This window comes from Polyergus mexicanus, unplaced genomic scaffold (assembly GCF_030449975.1).
Source record: "Polyergus mexicanus isolate NDT 795.1 unplaced genomic scaffold, iyPolMexi1.0 SCAF_19, whole genome shotgun sequence".
Classification (NCBI taxonomy): Eukaryota; Metazoa; Arthropoda; class Insecta; order Hymenoptera; family Formicidae; genus Polyergus; species Polyergus mexicanus.
The window spans coordinates 603467-624829 of record NW_027223339.1 but is presented as its reverse complement, the minus strand read 5'-3'; the positions used below and the strand labels follow the sequence as shown (position 1 = coordinate 624829).

Below are 21363 nucleotides of genomic sequence, written 5' to 3'. Positions count from 1 at the left end.
ATTTTTAAAAAGATATCTTTATGAATGTTAGAGAAAAAATAACAATTATTAACATGAATAATAATAAGCAGTTTTTTATGTAACATGGTTTTGTGAATGAAAAATAGAGGAATTTACTGTGCGGATAAAAAAATAAAGGAAAGAATTCGGCCATCGTAAATCACAGAATAAATTACCGGGTCACCATGTTTGTATCGTCAATTGTATACATGTACTACTCCACTCGACTGCGCAAGAGCGTAACAGAACCCCACTTGCTTTGCATGAAAATAAACCATCCGGCAGCAAGTAGCACTATCGACAAAGGTAAATTTTGACCCAGCTAAAAGCATTTAGAGATACGTCTGTTTCCGCATTGTCTTAATGCGTCTACTTGCTTATACATTCATGAGTGGGGTATGAGAGAAACGTAAAGAGAGAGAGAGAGAGAGAGAGAGAGAAACGAGAAACATAAAAAAAAGTTACAATTTGTCCAAAATAAATTACGTAGATAAGTTGAATTAAAAAAAGATGAAAGCATAAAAAGAGCGGCAGTTTATACATATATTTATTTTATGAATTTGACAAAACGAACAATGAAAAAAAAAAAAAAAACAAGATTTAATTATAACTTCGTACAGATAGATAAAATTAATATTTTATGACATCCTTACGTTATTTTAACGTTAATTAAATATCTTTATTTATTTTATCGTGTTAGAATAGCAACAGAACTTATAATGTTATATGACAATATCAATTTTTCAATTAATCTAAATTGAAATAAATACAATGTGTTTTCTTAAAGCGCTATATTATATCATAGGGAAGATTATTTGTGTATAAATAATGTTGTGTATAAATAAATAATAAAATTTTCATTGTGTACGAAACAAAGATACATTAAAAAAAAAAAAAAAAAAAAAAAAAAAAAAAAAACTTTGTAATTTACTGCCATCTTACGTCATATTTAAAATCATATCAAGGTGTAATTATTTTGGATAAATATATTAACCTGACAGATGTAATTATTCTAAACGCTTTAATCGCATTGATAATATTCTTATTCTCACATATTAGTCGTGTGTGTCAAGCTAACAGATTACAATATTTAAAATAGTATTAGAATGGAAAATAAGATTTGTCTACCCAGAGTCATATACTTCCAGATACAATCTGTTCTCTCGCATCAAATAAAAGACAATTGATGCCGAGATGAAGTTGCAATGAAATGTGCTTGGATCCCGCAGGCGATTAAAATCAAAAGCCAGTATTTTTAGAGTTAAATGACAAAATAAATAGCGTGGAAGATAGAGGGAGGAGGGAGAAGATACGGATAATAAGCAGAGAACAACAGGAGATAGAGAGAGAGAGAGAGAGAGAGAGAGAAAGGGAAAGAGAAATCGGAAAAAAACTGTACCTCACAGCGGTATCCAACGATCGCGACGCGAGGGATATAAATTGCTTGTTTGTTACGCGTTTCCCTTGTTAAGCTCGGCGGTAGACGGGAACAGCGTGAAAGTGCACGGGGAGGAAGAGGGGCGTCCATCCTATATCATATGAAAATAAAGCGAGCACGGATGTGTGAGTTCAATGAGCGGGGTCGAGCGTGGGATGAATGAGGGCAGAGACGGATGGGTGTGTGAGCACGTGCGGTTGCGAGTTAACTGTTGAAAAACGGTTATAAATAAACCACCGCGCCATGTCCTCGCGGCAGAGATGTCACTTCTCGCTTCGCCTTGTCGCACTTTGCGTTGCATCGTGCGAATTTCAGACGCCGCGCATAAATATTTTAGAATAACGATATCGTTTCAACAACAATATCCGGTTTCCATTTTCGTCTGAGTGCAAGTATGTTTGCCGTAAAAAAAAAACCGGCGATCGTTGCCGCATCGTTTTTATTGATCCAGCCAACCGCGATATCGCGTCATATTATAAAATAAAACGTAAATGCAAATATTGTCAATAAAATAAATAAAAGAGAAAATGCTAATAAAAAGATTATTTAAAACAAAACATTTAATTTCTGTATTACTTGCTGATTTTATTTATTGTAATATTTAGCTTAATAAATTACCTGTTATTAAGTCGATAATTAATTCTAGCAATCAAACTTGATTGATTCTTGTTTTCTAGTTATCAATTTCTTATTAAAGGAAGTAGATTAATATATGAGAGAAATTAAATTTTCGAATAATAAAAATCATATATGCATTTCTCAACTAATATTTGGAAATTTTATTGATTTTTTTATGAAAGAAGCGAATTGTGTATATAATATTGAATGAATTCGAATAAAAATAACAGCAAACTACAATAATACCGTCCACTACGTTAAGCTTTTCCAATCCTACGTTCGTTCGTATCTAGATATATGCGCGAAATAACTCGACATTCATCGAAACATTTCCATGCGACTCAATGGCCAAGTGCTTAATCAAAACTCGTCAACTGTACTTGACTCTGCCAAATGCGCGCATTTCCATAAAGCAACAAATGTATGTGAGTGTAAATTTCTGTTATATTTATTTCTCGCTATATAAATATTATCGTTCGTCAAGTTTCAAATAAATAGATGCAATTGCCATTATGTTGCTCAACTCTTCCCCTATATATGTCGTGATTTTTACGAACAACCATCTCAAATATCTATAAACTACAATACATCTTCGCGATTTCCGTGAAATGACATTCTTTCTTGCCTAATACTATAGATCTCTTTTGTATATACGGTACTATTTATTTGATAAAAAATCTTCTTTTATTTAATTTCATGTACATACATATTTTTAATGATATAATGATAAAAAGATACGCAGTTCAAGAATTAACATACATTTCACTGAATTTGAATTTTTGCACTTTTGTGATAATTTCGACTTTTTCATGTATCTGCATTACCTGCTTTAGTTCATGAGTTATGTGTACCATATATTGTATATGTATGCATATAAATATCTCTCTTTTAACATCCCTCTTTTAACCCAACTCTATTTAAATATTCATCGCTAATAAGAATAATAATATCACAGAGTGTCGAGTACAAAATTAAAGATATGAGACTATATCATAGAGGGGTGAAATCGAACAAAAAAAATTCTATGAAGAAAGATATATAAAAGATTAAAATTAAAAGCATTTTTTATGGAATATACGATTTTTATGATTTAATAAAGTTATGAAAACATTTTTTTTTAGATATTTTGACAAGATTATCAAAAGCACTACAAAATATAAAATCAAAATAAAATATAAAAATTTTTTAATGCAAAACGACAATTCAAGAAGAAATAAACTCGTATCCAATAAATTTTCGACTACAAGATATATATATAATGTAACAATAATATATATATATATATATATATATATATATGTGTATGTATACATAATATATAATATATATTACGTTTCAGATGTTAATTATTTTTAATTCTCAAACTATAGAAATCGTGGTCCACGTTTCGTCGTGTCCTTTTTCATCTCTGTAATTATGTGCTTTCGAGGAAACACCAATTAGCTAGTAGTAGTGACTAATAGTTATTAATAATAGTTAATAAGTAGTAGCTCTGGTACTTCGAAATTAATTTTCTGTGGCACGCCGTTTGATTTATTTTTTTTTTTTTTATATCAAAAATGCTTTTTACGATTAGACCAAATCCATTTCAAGATGCATGATGATGTAAAAACAAAACGAGCGAGTGAATAGAGAAAAATGGAATACAATGTGTATAGAAGAATAGAATATATATTATATATATATATTCTGACTTATAAATCTTCTTAGATTTACACATTTAAACACAAAAGGAATATTACTACATAATATTAATTAGCAAAATTGGAAAACTAGGACTAGAGATTGAAATAGACATAGAAATTTAAAAAATAAAATAAAATAAAATAAAAAGAATGACGAAAAAATAAAATAAGCCAATTATTTATATCGGAAGACCAATTATTTATATCTAATTAAAAAAAAAAAATACTGCATATAGAAAACTGAATTTAAAATACAAGTTATATACAGCGACGAAATGATAAAAGAAAAAAATGTATGAGGTATAAAGGAGAGCGACAAGCTACAGGACTAGAGGATAGTATGAGATGGTTGTTGATGAAAGGAAAGTTAAATAAACACGAATGCCTTGCGGCGAGTGCCAAAACAACAAAGCTATTATCCGCTTTAATCGTCGAATCTACCGTCGAACAATCATAAAGAGAGCCAAATTGCCTGGAACTTGAAAGTTCAGGTTAACTCAACTACGTCGGTTAATTTTGCTCTTTTTCCGATATGATTCAATTTAATTGCGTCGTGTATTCCAACGGAAATGTGTGTGTTCACTTTCCGCAAAGAAATAAACGAGAGCAATGAAGAAAGATTGATGCACAATACAAGTTAGAGATTTGCTTTGTATCGTCTAGTTTCTCTCAATCAGATTGGATTCTAGTACAAAGAGATGAATAAAGCAGAGAGAAAATACATCTACAAAGAGAAGCCCTTTGCAATTAGTAATACGAGCTGATTTGTAACGAAAAAATAAAAATATTGCAATTGCCGCAACAAGAATAATTGAATAAAAATTTTTATGAACGCAATAATCAATAATTATGATCTATTTGCTCGTTGTAATTTATTTATGGTATGTATAATTCAGACATCAAGTCTGGGAGCATTGGTTGCATCGGAGATTATTGACGATAAGAAACACCTGCACGTCTCCGATTATTTCCGAATGATAAAGGCAATTTAATAGGTAGAATCATATGCGGATGTAATGTACGGTAACGCGATAACGTCGTTGTAACGCTACTTCGCGATGGCGTCAGCTGGTCGAGGTAATTTAGAGAATCAATTACAACGAAACGATTAGACTATCTCTCAACAGCAATAATATATAACGACGGCACATCTGTAACTTTACGACGGTTATTACCGTGAGACGATTATAGTTGCCATGTTGCATTGCGGAGATATATTGTCCTCTAACAAACATATATCGATATCGATATCCATGTAATCGATACCAAGAGCAAATTTGATATTTGTCTCGGAAAATAATACTTCTTTTTTTTTATCGACATTAATGGTGTTTTAAAAATTTTAATTTAATTAATTTTTTACTTTTTTTTCTTGTCTCGACATATTTAATATAAAAGTTGTTCATCATAAAAAATATAAGAAATTTTTATTCTCTACACAATGCCATAAAAAGTGTAAAAAGTCGTAAAAGAGATCTAATATTCCTTCGTCTTCATGAAATTTATAATCATATATAGGAACGAGTATCTTCCAAACATTACTTTAAAGATTTTCTTTCGCGTATATGAAAAACAATATTTATTATTTTATAGCATATAAAATAGAATTAAGTATATTAAGTATTTTACAACATTTATGCGCATGGAGTAGCGAACAATTTGGTTGGTATCAAATAACGGCCGATCGATCGATTAATCGAACCCTTTGATCGTTTTTTACCCGGCAAAATTTGCGAGTAGCTCGCGGAAATGTGTGGTTAACGCGGAGCGTCGCGTGCCAAAAATTTTTTTCTCCTGGTGGTGACAAGCCCGACCGGTGTGCGCGGTGGTGAGTTACGCAAAATTACCTCCGTGTGCGGTTTCATGCACTCTCGCTTCGCCGCACAGTCGAGCGCTTCGTGTCGGAATCGACGCGAAAGAAGAGCAGGGGATGGATCGGAGGTGACAGGACGCGGTGAGGTGAGCTACGTGTCGGTGAATCTGTTTGACCACGGTATCCCGTTCGGCTGGCTGCAACGCAATGACCGGTGCAACTTTGGGTCACCGTGCCAAAATTAATGTGTCCGTTATTCGTCGGATTTCACAGACAAAAAGAAAGAAAGGAGAGAGAGAGAGAGAGAGAATGCATTTGATGTATACACGAAACATGCACATAAACTGGTCGCATATCTTGTTTATGTAAATCCACGGATTCGTATGCATTTTAATTAATACGATCGGAATTTTCGCTCTCGGATTATGCGATGGAATCGCGCTTGGTAGTTTAGTACGCGAAAGATTGGCATTCAAAATATACCAATGGTATATCGGAACCATGAAATGTAATCACCGAAACCACATCATTATGCAATCGTTTATAAATAACATAATGCAATTTCGAAATAGAAGGAGGAAAAAAGTAGTCTAAGCTATGAAATACAATATTTGCAACTTGAAATGTTTCGATAACAGAATGAAAAGTATCACTTTTATATATATATATATAATATGTATACATATACACAAGATGTTCTAGGACAGGTCAATGAAACTTTAGGTTCTTACAGGAAATTGAATTTGGAATAAAAAAGTTCGGATAAAAATAGATCCGGAAACGCTTCGTTAAAAAGTTATAGCTAATAAACTCTCTGTAATAATCAGTTATGATCAACATTTAATAAGAAATTTTTATGTATGCATTTGCAGTTTGCACTATGAATGTTTACACAAAGACCATGGAAAGGTGATTTTTTCAAGTTCCTGCTTTTTTCGTTGTTTTGAGCTTATTTTCTTTTGAACACCTTATTAGAATTAAATGAAATTGATGTAATTTAGTTCGTTATTTAATTACTCGTCAGATTTATTTTCTTGTTTCTTTCAAATGAATGAAAGAACTTTTGAAGTTATTTTTAAAAATCATCAAAAAAACGTGATTTCTCAAACTTTATCAGCTATAACTTTTTAATGACTTTTCCCGTATGTTTATACGAACTTTTTTATTCCAAATTCAATTTCCTATAAGATCCTGAAGTTTCATCGATCTAACTTGGAACTCCCTGTATATATCATTGTAATACAAAAGTATACATACAAGCGCGACATATTTACATGATAGAAGGAAATAGCGAAGATCCGGAGATAAAGTCATAATTTGTAAGCTCGATAATCATCGATTCACATATTTAGGGGATTTACTCCTCCCCCGCCTGCCCAAGTCTGTTAATAAATTACCACGACTAAGTTTCAGAGATATTACTAAGTTTGGTATTTACCTTAATATAAATTTTCGATGAACATACCCGGGCATCGCTAATTGCCGGAAGCTATGTATCATGATATTCAATCAGACGACGTCCTATATACACGAGCATGTATTATGGTCCTGATAACACAACTACGGATATTGAATATGCCTTGCAGGCGATAGTGGCATCGTTTGATACGACTTTTTCGGATCATGATCAATTAACCAAGTATAATTTATACTTGAAAAAATTAAAAGGATAAATTTTAATTTTTAAATCGATCTTTTACGACGCCTTACGGTCTTTGTTTTCGAAGACATAATCGCAAAATGAAGAAGACAATGAGATTGAATCGAAAACTTTTTTCGAAAAAAGCAAAAGCACTCTATTTTTTAATATAAAAGATAATTGAGAACTTGATATAACGTGAAAATTAATAAATCCGTATTGTTAGACTAGTATCAGTGTTCTGCGATACAAGTTTAGCATAATCTGTGTAATATATATACAATGCAGGTATTTATAAATTTAATGATCGTTCTCCATTTTGAATTAGACATTAATTTTTTTTTTTTATATCATAAACATAATATAATATTTCTACTAATTTGTGACAAGCAGAGATATGTGAAGTTATTTTTTGAAAATGAGAAGGAAGGGATAGACACATGATCGAAATAAAAAACAATTACGTTTCTACGTAAGCAGCAAAGTTGATTAAATGTTTCTTCTTAGCGTTTATATATATCTTTTATGAAATAAAAGCATAAAAGATATTTATCACCAATTAAATTACTCATTGTTAGTATCCAAAGTCGTAAAATTAGTTTGAGTAAATACTTTTACTTGCGTAATACCTTTATTTTTGGTTGAAGTGTTTATATTTACATTAGAATGCGGTGAAAATTATACACCAAGTGTTAAACACAAATGGTAAAATATTAGCACGTAACGTTAATAATATTGCTAGTTTGCAAAGCTAAAACTTATAATGGAAAAGTTCAATATAATTCGTTTTTAATTATGTAAGTTTTATTTTAAAGCAATTATAAACACACATACGCATACGTACATATAAATAAATAAATAAATAATTATATATACATATATATATATATATATTTATGTACGTATGCATATAAGTATGTATGTATGGACAACTGTATCGCATATCTCTGAAGAATAGTAATTAATCTTTCGCTTAATTCCATCGTTAATGTTTATGTTTAATAAGCGTATAAAATGACTTGAGAGGGTTTGTATGCATTCGCATCATTATGATGTTAATGAGATTCGATAACGATAAATATGATACATTCAATCTTTGTGTGAGATCTTAGCATCTACGCCAAGTTATCGTTAACTATGAAACACGATATCTTGCTAGCAACATGGGTGGGAACATATCATGCACAAAAGTATTCTGATTTTGTTTTGAGAATTATGGAAAATTTTTTAAAAAATATTACAAGAGAGAGAATTTTTCTTTTATATTTTTAAGATGAAAATTTACAATCAAGTACGAAATCCGTTGAATAACTTTCCGTAAAAGAATTCGCAGATTTCCATTTCGATCCTCCGGCGAATGCAATCAATGTATAATTACACGGCATAGAAAATCATTCGAGCAAGGAACTTCGATACCGCGCTTATTCCTATAAACGCGAGGGAAATTAATAAACTGTCGGTTTATAAGTTCCGGAAATTAGCGAGGTAGTTTAATTAATGCTTTACTGAACTTCAAATCCCCGGCGGATATTTCCATACTTTGCAACACGTTCCTCTCTCTCTCTCTCTCTCTCTTTATGAAACAAGAAGAGTCCGTTTTTTCGTGGTATTTTCCCTTGCCACGTCCATATACTGCATTTTAGTATCTCCCCTCATTCTCTTCTCCTTTATATCGGCCGCGCTCTATTCAGCTTTCATCAAATTTGAAATCGTGTCATCGGGAGCGGTTTCCTCTCCTGGAAGCGTGTCCATTGGGATTTGTGTCATTTACCACGATAGTGCTAATTAATCACAAGTTACTTCGCTTCTTGTCATCGTTATATATGTATATATCTTTTCACGTTTTAGTAGACTCTGTATAGAATCTGCACATGAATCGCTTTTATCCGTCACACCTAAATTAGTTTTAATTATTCGCGATATTCGAATGTCATAGATATATTATGAATGCAGAAATAAAAGTCGTACTCTCTCATATAATATAATATGCGTAATCTATCGATATAAAGATATTAAATATAATATCTTTATATCGATAGATTACTGAATACTGTGTAATTTATGAATGAGTTGTTTTAATTTTCATCAACGCGCTCAATCTGATTATCCTCCTGAAATTAATTGTATGTTACAAAATCGAAATGTAGTAAAATTTTATCAATTATTTAGATGAATAAATATAAATTAATTAATTAAAAGAAAAGATAAAGTTTTGTTTTATGTGATATAGAACATAAACTTTACACATTTAATATGTTAATCCCGAATTAAATCTCACATTTGCATTTAAATATGAAAACGCATATTTAACTAGAATTTAATATATTAATTTTTAATCTGCTTTTGTATTATTAATCTCGAGCATTAGCTTCATCTAAAAAAAATTTTTTCCATTTTGATCCATCGCGCATTTTGTTTTGTAAAAGAAAATATGTTTTTTTAAATTAATCTCTAAAGTAGAATCTTAAACATAGCTCTAGAGTTTTTTAAATTTTATTTTCGTTAAACGTGTGTTAAAGTGCACGTGAAAGTGTGACAAATTTGAAATGACAGTTAATCTGCATTTTATTTATATAAAAATTTAAAAAATTTGAGATAACTCATTTAAGATTAATAATTTATTAAAATAATTAATAAAAAATTGATGAAACAGTTTTTTAAAAATAATAAATATAATGAAGAGCATACCGCACACAGAATGATTAGACAATTATGATCTTTATAGTCAATCTAATTTTACTGCGCTTTAGATATATATTTTGTATTTACTTTTAATTACATTTTTTAAGAAGAACATTTTTTTTTTTTTTATATTAAACGAACTAGATCATATTTAACAAATAAGGATATTTATGCTGTCTCGGATGTTTATCTTTCAATTCAGTTATACGCTGGATAAAAACGCGTCGGCTTCTCTCTAAAGTAACTTACAAGGTACTTGATTCTCGGTTTTTATTTCAGTACTTACACCGTTACACCGGTAAAGCCAAGATGGATCGGTAACCGTCTGATCTCACGACTTAAACGGCGGGCTCTTAGCGACTCGCGGATATAGAAACTCGCTTTCTATTATCCGGTGGGGCTGAGATTTTGCCCAAGGGGGCGACGTCATTCGGAAATTGGAAAATATATCTTCCCGGCAAAAAGGTCGACTCGATACACTGGCACTGTAGAGCGAGGGATTTTTCCGGGAAGCTGCTTACGACCGTTACGTCTGATTTATCGCGTGTGCGCAGCGCTTTACCACGTTTTACCATGGCCGAGCCGATGAAATTAAGTATCTCGCGATAAGTTCCTTCCCTCACTCGATACACTGTCGATGCTTTATATTCACCATCATCCGTTTGCTAAACCGTTCTTTACTCACTCTATGGAGCGTGTAGAACTGTTACGCACAAGAGACTGGATTTGCCATTACGGAGTTTAAGATCGCTTTTGAGAGAAATTGATATAATGAAGATTTTTAGGAATATGGAGGGACACGAAAATGCTTGTTTTCTCATTTTTACTTCGAGTAGAAATTTATCGGCAGAGTGCAGAGATTCTTTACTTAATATATATGTATAAATGTATATGAAATATAAAATGTAATATATACCTATAATATAATACATGATGATGATTATCATGCTCGAAAACTGTCATCTACCGAGCTATTGCATGGATATGTGATATCATAATAGTGATATATTTAGAAGCAAGCATTTCCTATCTCATATTCAGCAACTTTTGCTTTATGATGACTTTCATGCTTGATACATGTTTTGATTTATAAAAATTTACGTTATGTATATAGGACGTATATACAAAACAAAAAAAAAAAACGAATCTACTCTTACATATACCCTCTTGCATTGTTTTAAAATATATTTCTATGTACTATGTATATATACAGTATATATTCTTTGCTAAAGTAAAATTAACTTGAAATTAAATAAAGGAAAAAGTTTTGTGTAAGTTGCATTCTCTGAAACTTATTTCGTGGCCATTGCTAGATATTCAGGTGTTCAGGTGCTTATAGTTTGCGATGCCTAAGGCACTTCGTTGAAGAAAAATCAACTTCAATTACACAAAGAATCTATATACAAGAGCAAATGCGAGAAAAACTTGTGAAATCTCATATATTTCACTAGATTTTAAATCTCCGGACGTCTTAAGATTTTCCTCGCCTTTCGGTTACGTAAAAGAGCAAATCAATTATAAAACTTTCGTTCTTTCCTTTTAGAAAGGATTAAACATATATACATTAAATATTTTTTATAAACAAATTTTTTTAGAAAGAAAGAGAGAGACAGAAAGCGTGTACAATTTCGAGATTTACATCACATTTATTGCTGGAGGGTTAATATGATGTAATAAATCTTTATTAAATACGCGCGAGAGATTGAGCGTACAATTACAATATATTTATATATTATCACAGAATTAATTCAATGCAAAGATCGTTACGCGATCGGGTTATTGATTAAAATGTAGGTTATTCTCGAAACTGTAAATCGCGATGATTACAATTTATTTGATAAGCGCCAACATTCCGGATTGTTTCGTGAAAATTTTTCAAACTAACGCATCTAAATGTGCATTTAATTTTAGAAAATAGCCAAAGTTATGTCGACGGTGCGGTTGCAACTTGTGCATTGAATGAATTTTATCGGTTAATTTCAAAACCGTTGCAAGAACTATACGTGCGATTATAAACTTTATCTTTTGTCGATTGCGGGCGCAATCGGGTACTGTTTCAATTGTATTGCACACTTATCTGCTCTCGCTACGTTGATCCGGAAACTCTACAAAAATTCGAGCGCGTAGATTAAAAAGGGTTTATCGAGGTATCTCAGCTAAAATACGGAGATACGAAATTGCAGCTCTGATAAATCGGCCGATATTGATGAATACAACTCGTGTCGCAATATCAAGATTTCCGTACATTTTCCGAAAACTCTCTACAAACATAATCTATGCGCGTGCATGACTATTTGTCACGATTGTTTATCGTGGAGACGTTCGTTATTTGATAAAAAAAAAAAAAAATCATTATTTATTGAAGACGTTAAAAAACAGTAAAGTTAAAGTTAATGGTTCAATTTTGTAATATAATCCTTTCTGCACCATCTAAAGAAACTATTATTTTAAATCAAACAAAAAATTATTTTTAATTTTTAACTTGGTATCTTTTATATCGCCATTTTCTCTTATTAATTTATTATATTTGCATAATACCTTAAAACCATCAAATATCTTTTTAAAATGACAGATTTTTTAGCTAATTTAAAATCGTATACTCTTACAATCATTCCTCTACCCTTGCATTGAATATATTTTTTTGTTTTATCATGTCTCGTCTTTAACATGTGGTGTATTCAAGCGCATCGGATAAACATCGATAAAAACGGGAAATGTTTTTGCTTTTTAACAAGATATGAGAAAATACCTTATTTGTAGGAGATTTCTTTATGTTGTCTTATACGCATAATGTTACGACAGTACAATATATGTGAAAAAGTCTGTCGCTTATTTCTATATTTCGCATTATATTTTTAGTAACATAATAACACAAAATAAAGATAAAACAAAGAAAATTTATGCAATATATTAAATATATAATAAAAACAAGTAACTTGAGATTTAACAAAGAGACCACATTGTTTGTTTAATTATAAATTTGATGAAAGCTCTGTAATAATACGTAAAATAATAATTTGTAACTTGTTTGTGTATGTATCGATTAAACAGGAAATACACCACTCAATGTTATTGTTTTATTCATACAATATAATAAATTAATAATGAGTTTAATATATATATGTATACAAAATTATAAATTTAGATAATATGGTGTTAATATCATAAGCATGGAAAACAATATTGAATTTTGATATAATTAATTAATGATTGATACAATCAATAGTTATCTGTTTTCTAATATATATCAAGAAGATATAAAAAAAAATTTTATTTCTCTCTCTCTCTCTTTCTAACTCTCGTAAATACGTTGGTTACTGTGTTTTTCCATGATTGCACGGATAAGTAATCAATCGAGTCTCACGATCGACAATTTCCTTTTCTAGGAACGAATAAAGCGTACAATCATTGATCCGTTGGTAACGGAGTATATCGAATCTCGTTTCTTTATTTTCGGTACTTTACGATAGGTCAAGACAGGAAACAATTTTTGGAAGATATCATAGATACACGAACTAATAAATTTTTGCAAATTTTGATACGCGATTAGAACTCTAGAAAAGAAAAGAAACTGTTCTTAAAGTAGGCCAAGAATTTAATCGATACAAAGAATTCTATTCAAATTAGAAACTCATCCTCGCGTACCAATGCCTTTGTATATAGCGACACAAGTTTCTCTGAAACTGGAACCATATCGTCGCCGATATCGCGGTGTTGAAAAGCAACTTGATAATGTTTTATGAGACGCATCGAGTAGTATAGTAAATAAGTTATACAATGTTAATAGTACGAAATTTCGTACAACAGAATCATTCGTTTACGTAATATATAATGTTGTAATTTATGTTATTGATCTCTACTGCTTCAATACTTGTGACACTCAGCCTTTACCATAATTCATGACATAGCGTTTAATAACTTTCACTTTTAAAGTCTCTTATTTCGATCACTTAACATCATGATGACTACTGTAATTAGTATGATTATTATAATGTGACATTCCAATTTCGCATTGTAATGACTATACACAACATAATTATAATGACTATCATAATGTTAAATGGTGACACGAATAAGAAATTTTAAAAGAAAAAATGACATTAAATTTCATATTACAAATTATGGTAAAAATCATAACCATCATATTACTGCAATATAATATATATATAGTAGCACTTTTAATATTCTTTACCATAAAAGGAATAATTTGTTAAAAGTCAAAACTTAGAAAAGCTCTGTTTAAAATATTCGCGCGAATATTTTTGCATGGATTTTAAAAAATGCGTAATCGTCTTTTCTGTGTTTTATGCAAAATAATATTTATGTAATTATTTCAAGCGAATATTTCAAGCTAAAAAGAGCTTTTCTAAGTCCTGACTTTTAGTAAATAAGTTTTTATGGTGTTATAGAAAATATTAATAGTGCTACAGTATTTGCATTTCCTCTCACAAAATGCAAAAAAGATTACCAGAATTGTTTGATATACATATGTAATATATAAGCAAAATTTTTGGTGTACATACTACTTTGGAATCTTAATTCCGACAAAACTATATTTTTTCTATCTCGGAGCTCGCAAAAAATGTCGCAATATTTGCATGTTTTAGTATAAAATGTAGGAACAATCGAGGAATTTTTTCTTCGTATATATATATATATATATATATATATATATATATATATATATATATATATATATATGAATATACGCGCAAATATTTTTAAATATACAGATTTCTTCCAACAGCTCCTTCATTTTTAGCAAATTATATTTTTTTTATCGTCAAAAATTTTTTAAATTGCCATAGTACTTGTATTCTTTTGGTACAAAATATAGAAACGAGAGCTAGACTTTTACCTTACGCCGTTATTCCACCGTCGTCCGATGCCTCTAGAAATCTTTTTTTCCTCTCTCGGTCATCTTTGATTCTTCATGTCACTCACTTTCGAAGGTACTTATAATCACGCGCGTATTAATCGGCAAAATCTTATTATATCAGGTGCACTTGCTTTCACGTTATTTTCTCTTTGAAATATTGCCGGACAAACTACTGCAAAGAAATGTACGCTTCCAAGTGAAAATAGCGTCAAGCAGAGCGCTCCCATTATTGCAGAAAAACAATGCGAACATTAATCACACAATGCTACGCACAATAATACGCTCCGCGCACTAAAACTGTCAAATTCTTTACTTGTCGCAGCAATGTTCTCTCCGTTGCTAATTAATATTCCATTTTTTACGTTGTAACGTAAGTAAATAAATCTGTCTTTATAAATCCGTCGGCCGATATTATCATGGCATACAATCGACATAAGATCGATAGAGCGAATCTTTACAATACTTAAAAATTAAGACGCCATAATGTAGACAGAAAATGTATAACCGAAATTTAATATTGTAATTATAATAAATTTTCCATTGCAAAAATACCGCGATTTACAGAGAATTACAAAGACGCGCACGCGATAATCTTATGTACCCTTTATCGCAGCAATTGATGAATTACGCGTATCAATCGTTAATTGTAATAATTATCGGGAATGATCGCATTTCGAAAGATAATGTACAATACGTGGAGCGTCGACACCTGCTCGCTCGCGTTCTGCCGCACGAATGTTAAGACTACTACGTGCGTCATTGACCTTGTGACGTAGCGCGGCTTGTTTATGCTAATCTTGACAACACAGCATTTGCGCGGCGTGCTTGCTATGTTAACCTCGACAACAAGTTATTTATACGACGCGACTCGAGTGAGCGGGCATTGTGACTCACTCTTCGCATATGATACATTATCTAAACGCGATCGAAACGCGATCACTCCTCATAATTATTACGATTATCGATTTAAGCTTTAAGCAATTGATTAATTTTCGCGATAAGCGACACATTAGATTATCACGGGCGCAACTATTTTATTCAAGTAACAAAAAGGCATGATATATTCACTATTTATATGTATTAATAATACATGTATTATTATTGCTAACTAATAAGTACGTAATATACAGATATGTTGCGGAATTTTTGCTTTGGATATCTATTAAAATCACGATATTACATTTTGATTATGATATTTTTTTGGCGATTTAATGTTTGACTAGAGATCTTCTCTGTTAATCTCACATCGATTTATTCACTTACGTTATAATGTGAAATGACAAAATTGTGTCCTAAAATGTGAACGTAAAATATTTATTAGTAATAGAAATAATATTGCAAGTAACGCGTTGATGTCTTAATTTTTATGCCAAACGTATCATTGTGCGTAGCGTTGTGCATGGCTGTAATGTTTCTATTATTCTTCTCCCCCCCCCCCCCCCGCCTCCCCCCCAACATCATAATTTAATAAAGTTATATTAAATATATATTAATGGCTATATCACAATTAATGTCGTAAATGTCGTCTAAATTAACCGGACGTTCGTTGAATTTTGCCTATTAACGTGCGCGTGATTACACTGAGAGACCCATTTCGTTAAATAAAAGAAAAAATGATTTGGTTGAACCATTTTGTTGACTGAACATGTTATTTGGTTTTATTTAATAAAAATTATGTTACTGGAAAGAAGTTAAATGTTACACTATCAAACTATTTTGTTTGCATGGAATTGTTTATCTGAATAAAATGTTATTGTTGCGATAACAAACTCATCCATCTCATCGCGTTCTAAATAATTGTATTTGTTACTTGAACTAAAGTTGAATATCATAAGCTATTTTGCGCATTCATGTATCACTGCGCAGTCAATTGTTATGCAGTGTAGTGTGATGTGCAGTATGCGATGCATCTTCAATCATGGCGGATTCATCTATCCGGGAAATACTGATTAGTCTCTCGTTAACGACGAGAGAATTGAAAAGATGGAGAATATAATCTGTATATCTTTCTCTTATCGTATCGCAAGAGACAGCTATCAAGTAAATTTCTTGTTGAATACGGATAAACTTTGGTTGATGTAACAAAAGCATATGTAACTGCAGTTGGAAAATTTGGTAATACTAACACACAAATGTGATTCGCTGAACAAAATTAAAATAAAAAACAATCAAAAATTTGATTTTATACAATTAATAATTTTCTTCACTGAACCAAATTTGTGTGTTAGTATTACCAAATTTTCCAACTAAATTTTTTTGTTGTATTAATTAAAGGATTTGTTTGCCCATATTCAAACAAGAGATTTATTTGATTCGAACAAATTTTATTTTATTCAACAAAATAGGTCTCTCAGTGTATAAGTAAATGTTTTTTCACGAGTGAGTGACATGAAGAAGCAACCAAAGATGACTAAGAGATGGCCCGGGGAGGCATCAAACGACGGCGGAACAACCCTAAGGTAAGCGATTTATAATTCAATTTATTATTTATTACTGCACCAGCTAATAATTATTAGCACTTTTAAAATCTTGTATAATAAAAAAAAAATAATATACTAAGAATAGTCTAAAAAAGCTCGCTATAATATTTCGTTTGCGATTCACATCTAATTGTAAGCTTACTTTGCTCAAGTTTCTTTATTTTTTAAAAATATTTAAGATCTTTATATATATATATATATATATTTAATAAGTACGAGTTGCGCGAATACAAATAAAGATCAATCTTTTTGCGCTTCTTTATGCTCATTGGTTGATTAGATAAATTGATGTGCCCTTGTATTTGTCCGCGAAGCTTAATGATCATTAGATCCAGATGTGATCACAGGATGTATACGAATAATAGTATAGAGTAGTTTCCGCGCAGAGATCGAACGATTCCCGATTACCAGCGAGTGCAGTCGAGTTCTACTAGTAGGTAAATGGTGCGCGCAATTATTGCCATCAGAGCAGCGAATGCAATTTCGAAGCGTTACGGGATGTAGCGAGACAATCCCTTACTTTTCTCATCAATTCATTGATCATTATCCATTACGTAAAACTCTAGTATATTTTTAATTTTATTATGAAATACTGAATATTTAATATTTTATTCTATTTTATTATTCTTACAATTCTAAGTTTGTCAATTAGTCTTTGTATTGTTCCGAAAGCAATGTTTTTTTGTTTTTTCACAATGATTTATCAGGATAAGAGATATACTTTTAGCAATTCTTTATTTTTACGCATATAATTTTATTTACGCTGTTATTCGCTTATTATTTAGATTTTTATTTTTCAGAATTTTGTGTGTCACTTATCTTGACAGATTTATCTTGAGATAATAAACTTCTGTTGCTTCTTTTAATAGAAATTGCAACAGATTTAACGAACGCACTTATTTTCCCTTTAATTGCATTCTTATCTATTAAGATCGGCAATTCCATTTAGCGCAACAGAAGTTTCCTCGAGTCTTTCACAATCTCTGCTTTTCGCTTTGCCCGCAGGATTTAATTTCATAACGACGAGAATATTTCTATCTTGTTTCTCCAAAGTATTCCGATGTATATCATTTCGGTCGTAATGTCAATTTTCAAAGTTTTCCGAAGCGCGGAGCTTATTTCTATTTCACATGGTGCCGCCGAAGTATTTTGGTCCGGTAGGGATTTCTTGCGTGAGAAGAAAGAACGCCATCCAACTTTCATTGTAATGCGACGAGTTGCCGCAGTATGTTACGGAAGTAATTTCTAAAGTAGAACCGCGCTATTCGGATGGAGTAGCGTGTATATACGCGTGTGTAGATCGAACACATACAACACAATCACACACAAGACAATCACTCCGTTAATATTCCCTTAGTAGCACGCAGGATACATCTTCGTGCGCTTTAAATTCGATTTTAATACCACAATTATGTTTTCTCGATCGATTCCGAAATATTGACCGCGCATGAAACGTTACGTTAAAGACAATCACGGTATCGCTAAATCACGCATCACTCGATGTCAAATCTGATTTAGTGACCTCAATCTGTCCCGTTTACGATAATTACGCGTAGTTTGATTAGCGCATCATCGATCAGACTAAATGAAGCGGCCTAAAATTAATGCAAGTCATTTGCGAACCAAACACATTCAATGCACGTCCAAGAAAACAAGAATTTCTTATTAAAGAAATTACTAGATAAATTGTAAAGTTAACAGTTAAGAGTGAATGCTGTTAAATAAATAAATAATCTAAATCAAATATAAAATTCAATATAAGATATATAACTAGTCTAAGTTTATTTAATTTACTTTTATAGATTGATCACAAATCATTAAAGCGTCAGATTAATTAAAGGGCTAAAATTACAGACAGTATTTCGCCAATCTTCATGCCTAGTTCTTTAATTAACGAACTTGTTACTAATACGGATTGATTGCCTGTGCAGATGTTAATTTAGCCCTGATTGGAGCCGTTTAACTTTTAATTAGAATTCGAAGTGGCGCGAGCAATTCGTGCGCGCGTTCGTGATTACCAACGCGATTATCTATTTCCGGTATGAGCGATAGATGCATCGAATCGACGAATTAACTTTCGCACGAATTCATCAGGTTGGGCCGAATCGTGAATCAAGCAACTACAAATCGCTAAAATAGGAACAACGGGTGCATTGTTCGTACGGTAATCGGCGTTGAGTTAACTATAATTATGTCCGACCGAGCCGGTAATTAATTCTAAAGTGAGAGACGATTAATCATCTCCCGTGGCTATGTCGCGCGATGCGATATTTTACTCAACCTTCTGACAAATATTTCCTCTACTCCTTCATAGAGACGAAAAACCTAGGCAAACAGTCGTGATTGCGTTTATTTTTTGCGCTCTTCATAAACGCATCACTTGCGCTTTTTAATCACGTATACGTGCTTTGGCGAGAGGCATTCTTTTGATGAAAAACTTTATATTCACACAGATTAAGTAATATTAAAATATCTTTCTAACAAGAATTCTCTTTTTCTCCTTCTTTTTTTTCCCAACGAAACCCGTTATCTTCGCGAAAGAAAGATTATTATAAAATTGATAAAGATTACAAATTTTTTTTTAAAAAATTTAATTATATATATAAACAAATACGTATCTTTATTGTATATCTTAAAAATAACATTTTGTTATCTTTGTGTGCGCATAAATATATTTAATTCATTTAAGATAAACCAAAGAAGGCATTACTTTGTATTTAACTCGTTTATATAATAAAAAAAAAGCTTTCTCCCTTTCTTCGATATATAGGTATATCATTCTCCTAATTTAAACACAAAAGTACGACAAAAATAATTTTAACGGATTTTAGTTTTAGCCGTCTTAATGGTAAATCAAGAAAATAATATTTTAATGAGATTTATTTATCGTTTGTGAGCATATGGCGTATGGTATCATTTAAGCGATGACTCCGGAATGATAGTTCAGATATGGCTTGGCGCCAACAAAACCACACGCAAGAGCTCTGGCGATGTGAATCTTGTATATATATTTAAATTGCTCGTAAACAATATATATGGGCAATTATCTGCAGTGCGCCGAATGAACAAAAAAGGGACAATTTCTGCCATATCAAAAATATCGAAGGCAGTGTTGAATAAGAAAGAACATGTAGACGTGTATTTTGCACTTGCCTATACCTAGTGACGCGTTTCGATTTAGTTTGCGTTTTTTCGGCTGGAATTCCTTAAGGCATATTTAAGAATTACTTAAAACCGTTTCATAGTTAAATAAACGGAAACGATCGAATGTTAAAATAATTTTTTCAAGATAATTTGTTAAGGAATAATAAAGAATTACAAATTTACGTTAAATTACTCGAAGCTTCGAAAAATAAAAATAAACTTTTCTGTAGCGTGCATCAAGAAATAATTAAAAGAAAATGTTTAGTATATTGTATAATTTATTAGAACAATATCTTCACACATCAAGTTTAGATTATCTGTATACATAATTTTATTTTATTTTATTTTTTTCAATATTTCCTTTACTGGCTCACTTTCTAAAATTAATTCCAATCTAAGTTATCTTGATAATTTCCGCAATTATCGCTGTTATATATAGCAAATAGACTACGTCGCACAGTTTCATTTAGCTCGTGGAATTTTCTTCATAGGACGCTCTAAGCCTCCTTTTTTTGCTCAAAGAACATTGGTATCTGAGACATGTTGAGAAAAAATCGTGGCGCGGGAAAGAGAAAGCCAAAAGGTAAAGAATAGCCTCATATTCGAGTTCTTCGAGGGAGAGCCAACCGTAATTTGAACGGATTCTTTGACCTTCCGGAATTCATCGTCCGTGTGTCTCATCACCACCAATGCTTAATTTTTTTCCAAGTCTCGTGGTCTATACAAGTATTCACTGCAAAAATTATTACCCGAATTCTTGAAAGTTCACAAATTCTATCTACTTTGTGCATATTTATTTTTTATATCTACTCGCAGCTATAATAATATCAATACGAATTATTGATCAATATTTTATTCATGAAGTGATCTACATTCTATAATTGTCATCTTGTTTCTGATGCTAATCCGTTACATAATTTTTTTTAACAATTATTCTGTGGTATTTTCTTTAAATTATTTTATAAATAATATTTTCTTTTTTATT

General features: G+C 31.3%; 1 protein-coding gene across 3 annotated transcripts in view; it reads left to right on the top strand.

Moving 5' to 3' along the window:
- The window catches only part of Kair1d (Kainate-type ionotropic glutamate receptor subunit 1D), a 230611-nt gene that overhangs the window by 58847 nt on the left and 150401 nt on the right, over positions 1-21363 (top strand). Inside the window, exon 1 of one of the 3 annotated variants that reach the window (XM_070311205.1) lies at positions 17116-17213. The exons of the other annotated variants lie outside the window; for them this stretch is intronic. Within the exon in view, the coding sequence (XP_070167306.1) occupies positions 17172-17213 (42 nt within the window). The 5' untranslated portion in view covers positions 17116-17171. Of the gene's footprint in view, positions 1-17115; positions 17214-21363 lie in introns of those variants that run through there. 3 annotated transcript variants of the gene reach the window in all.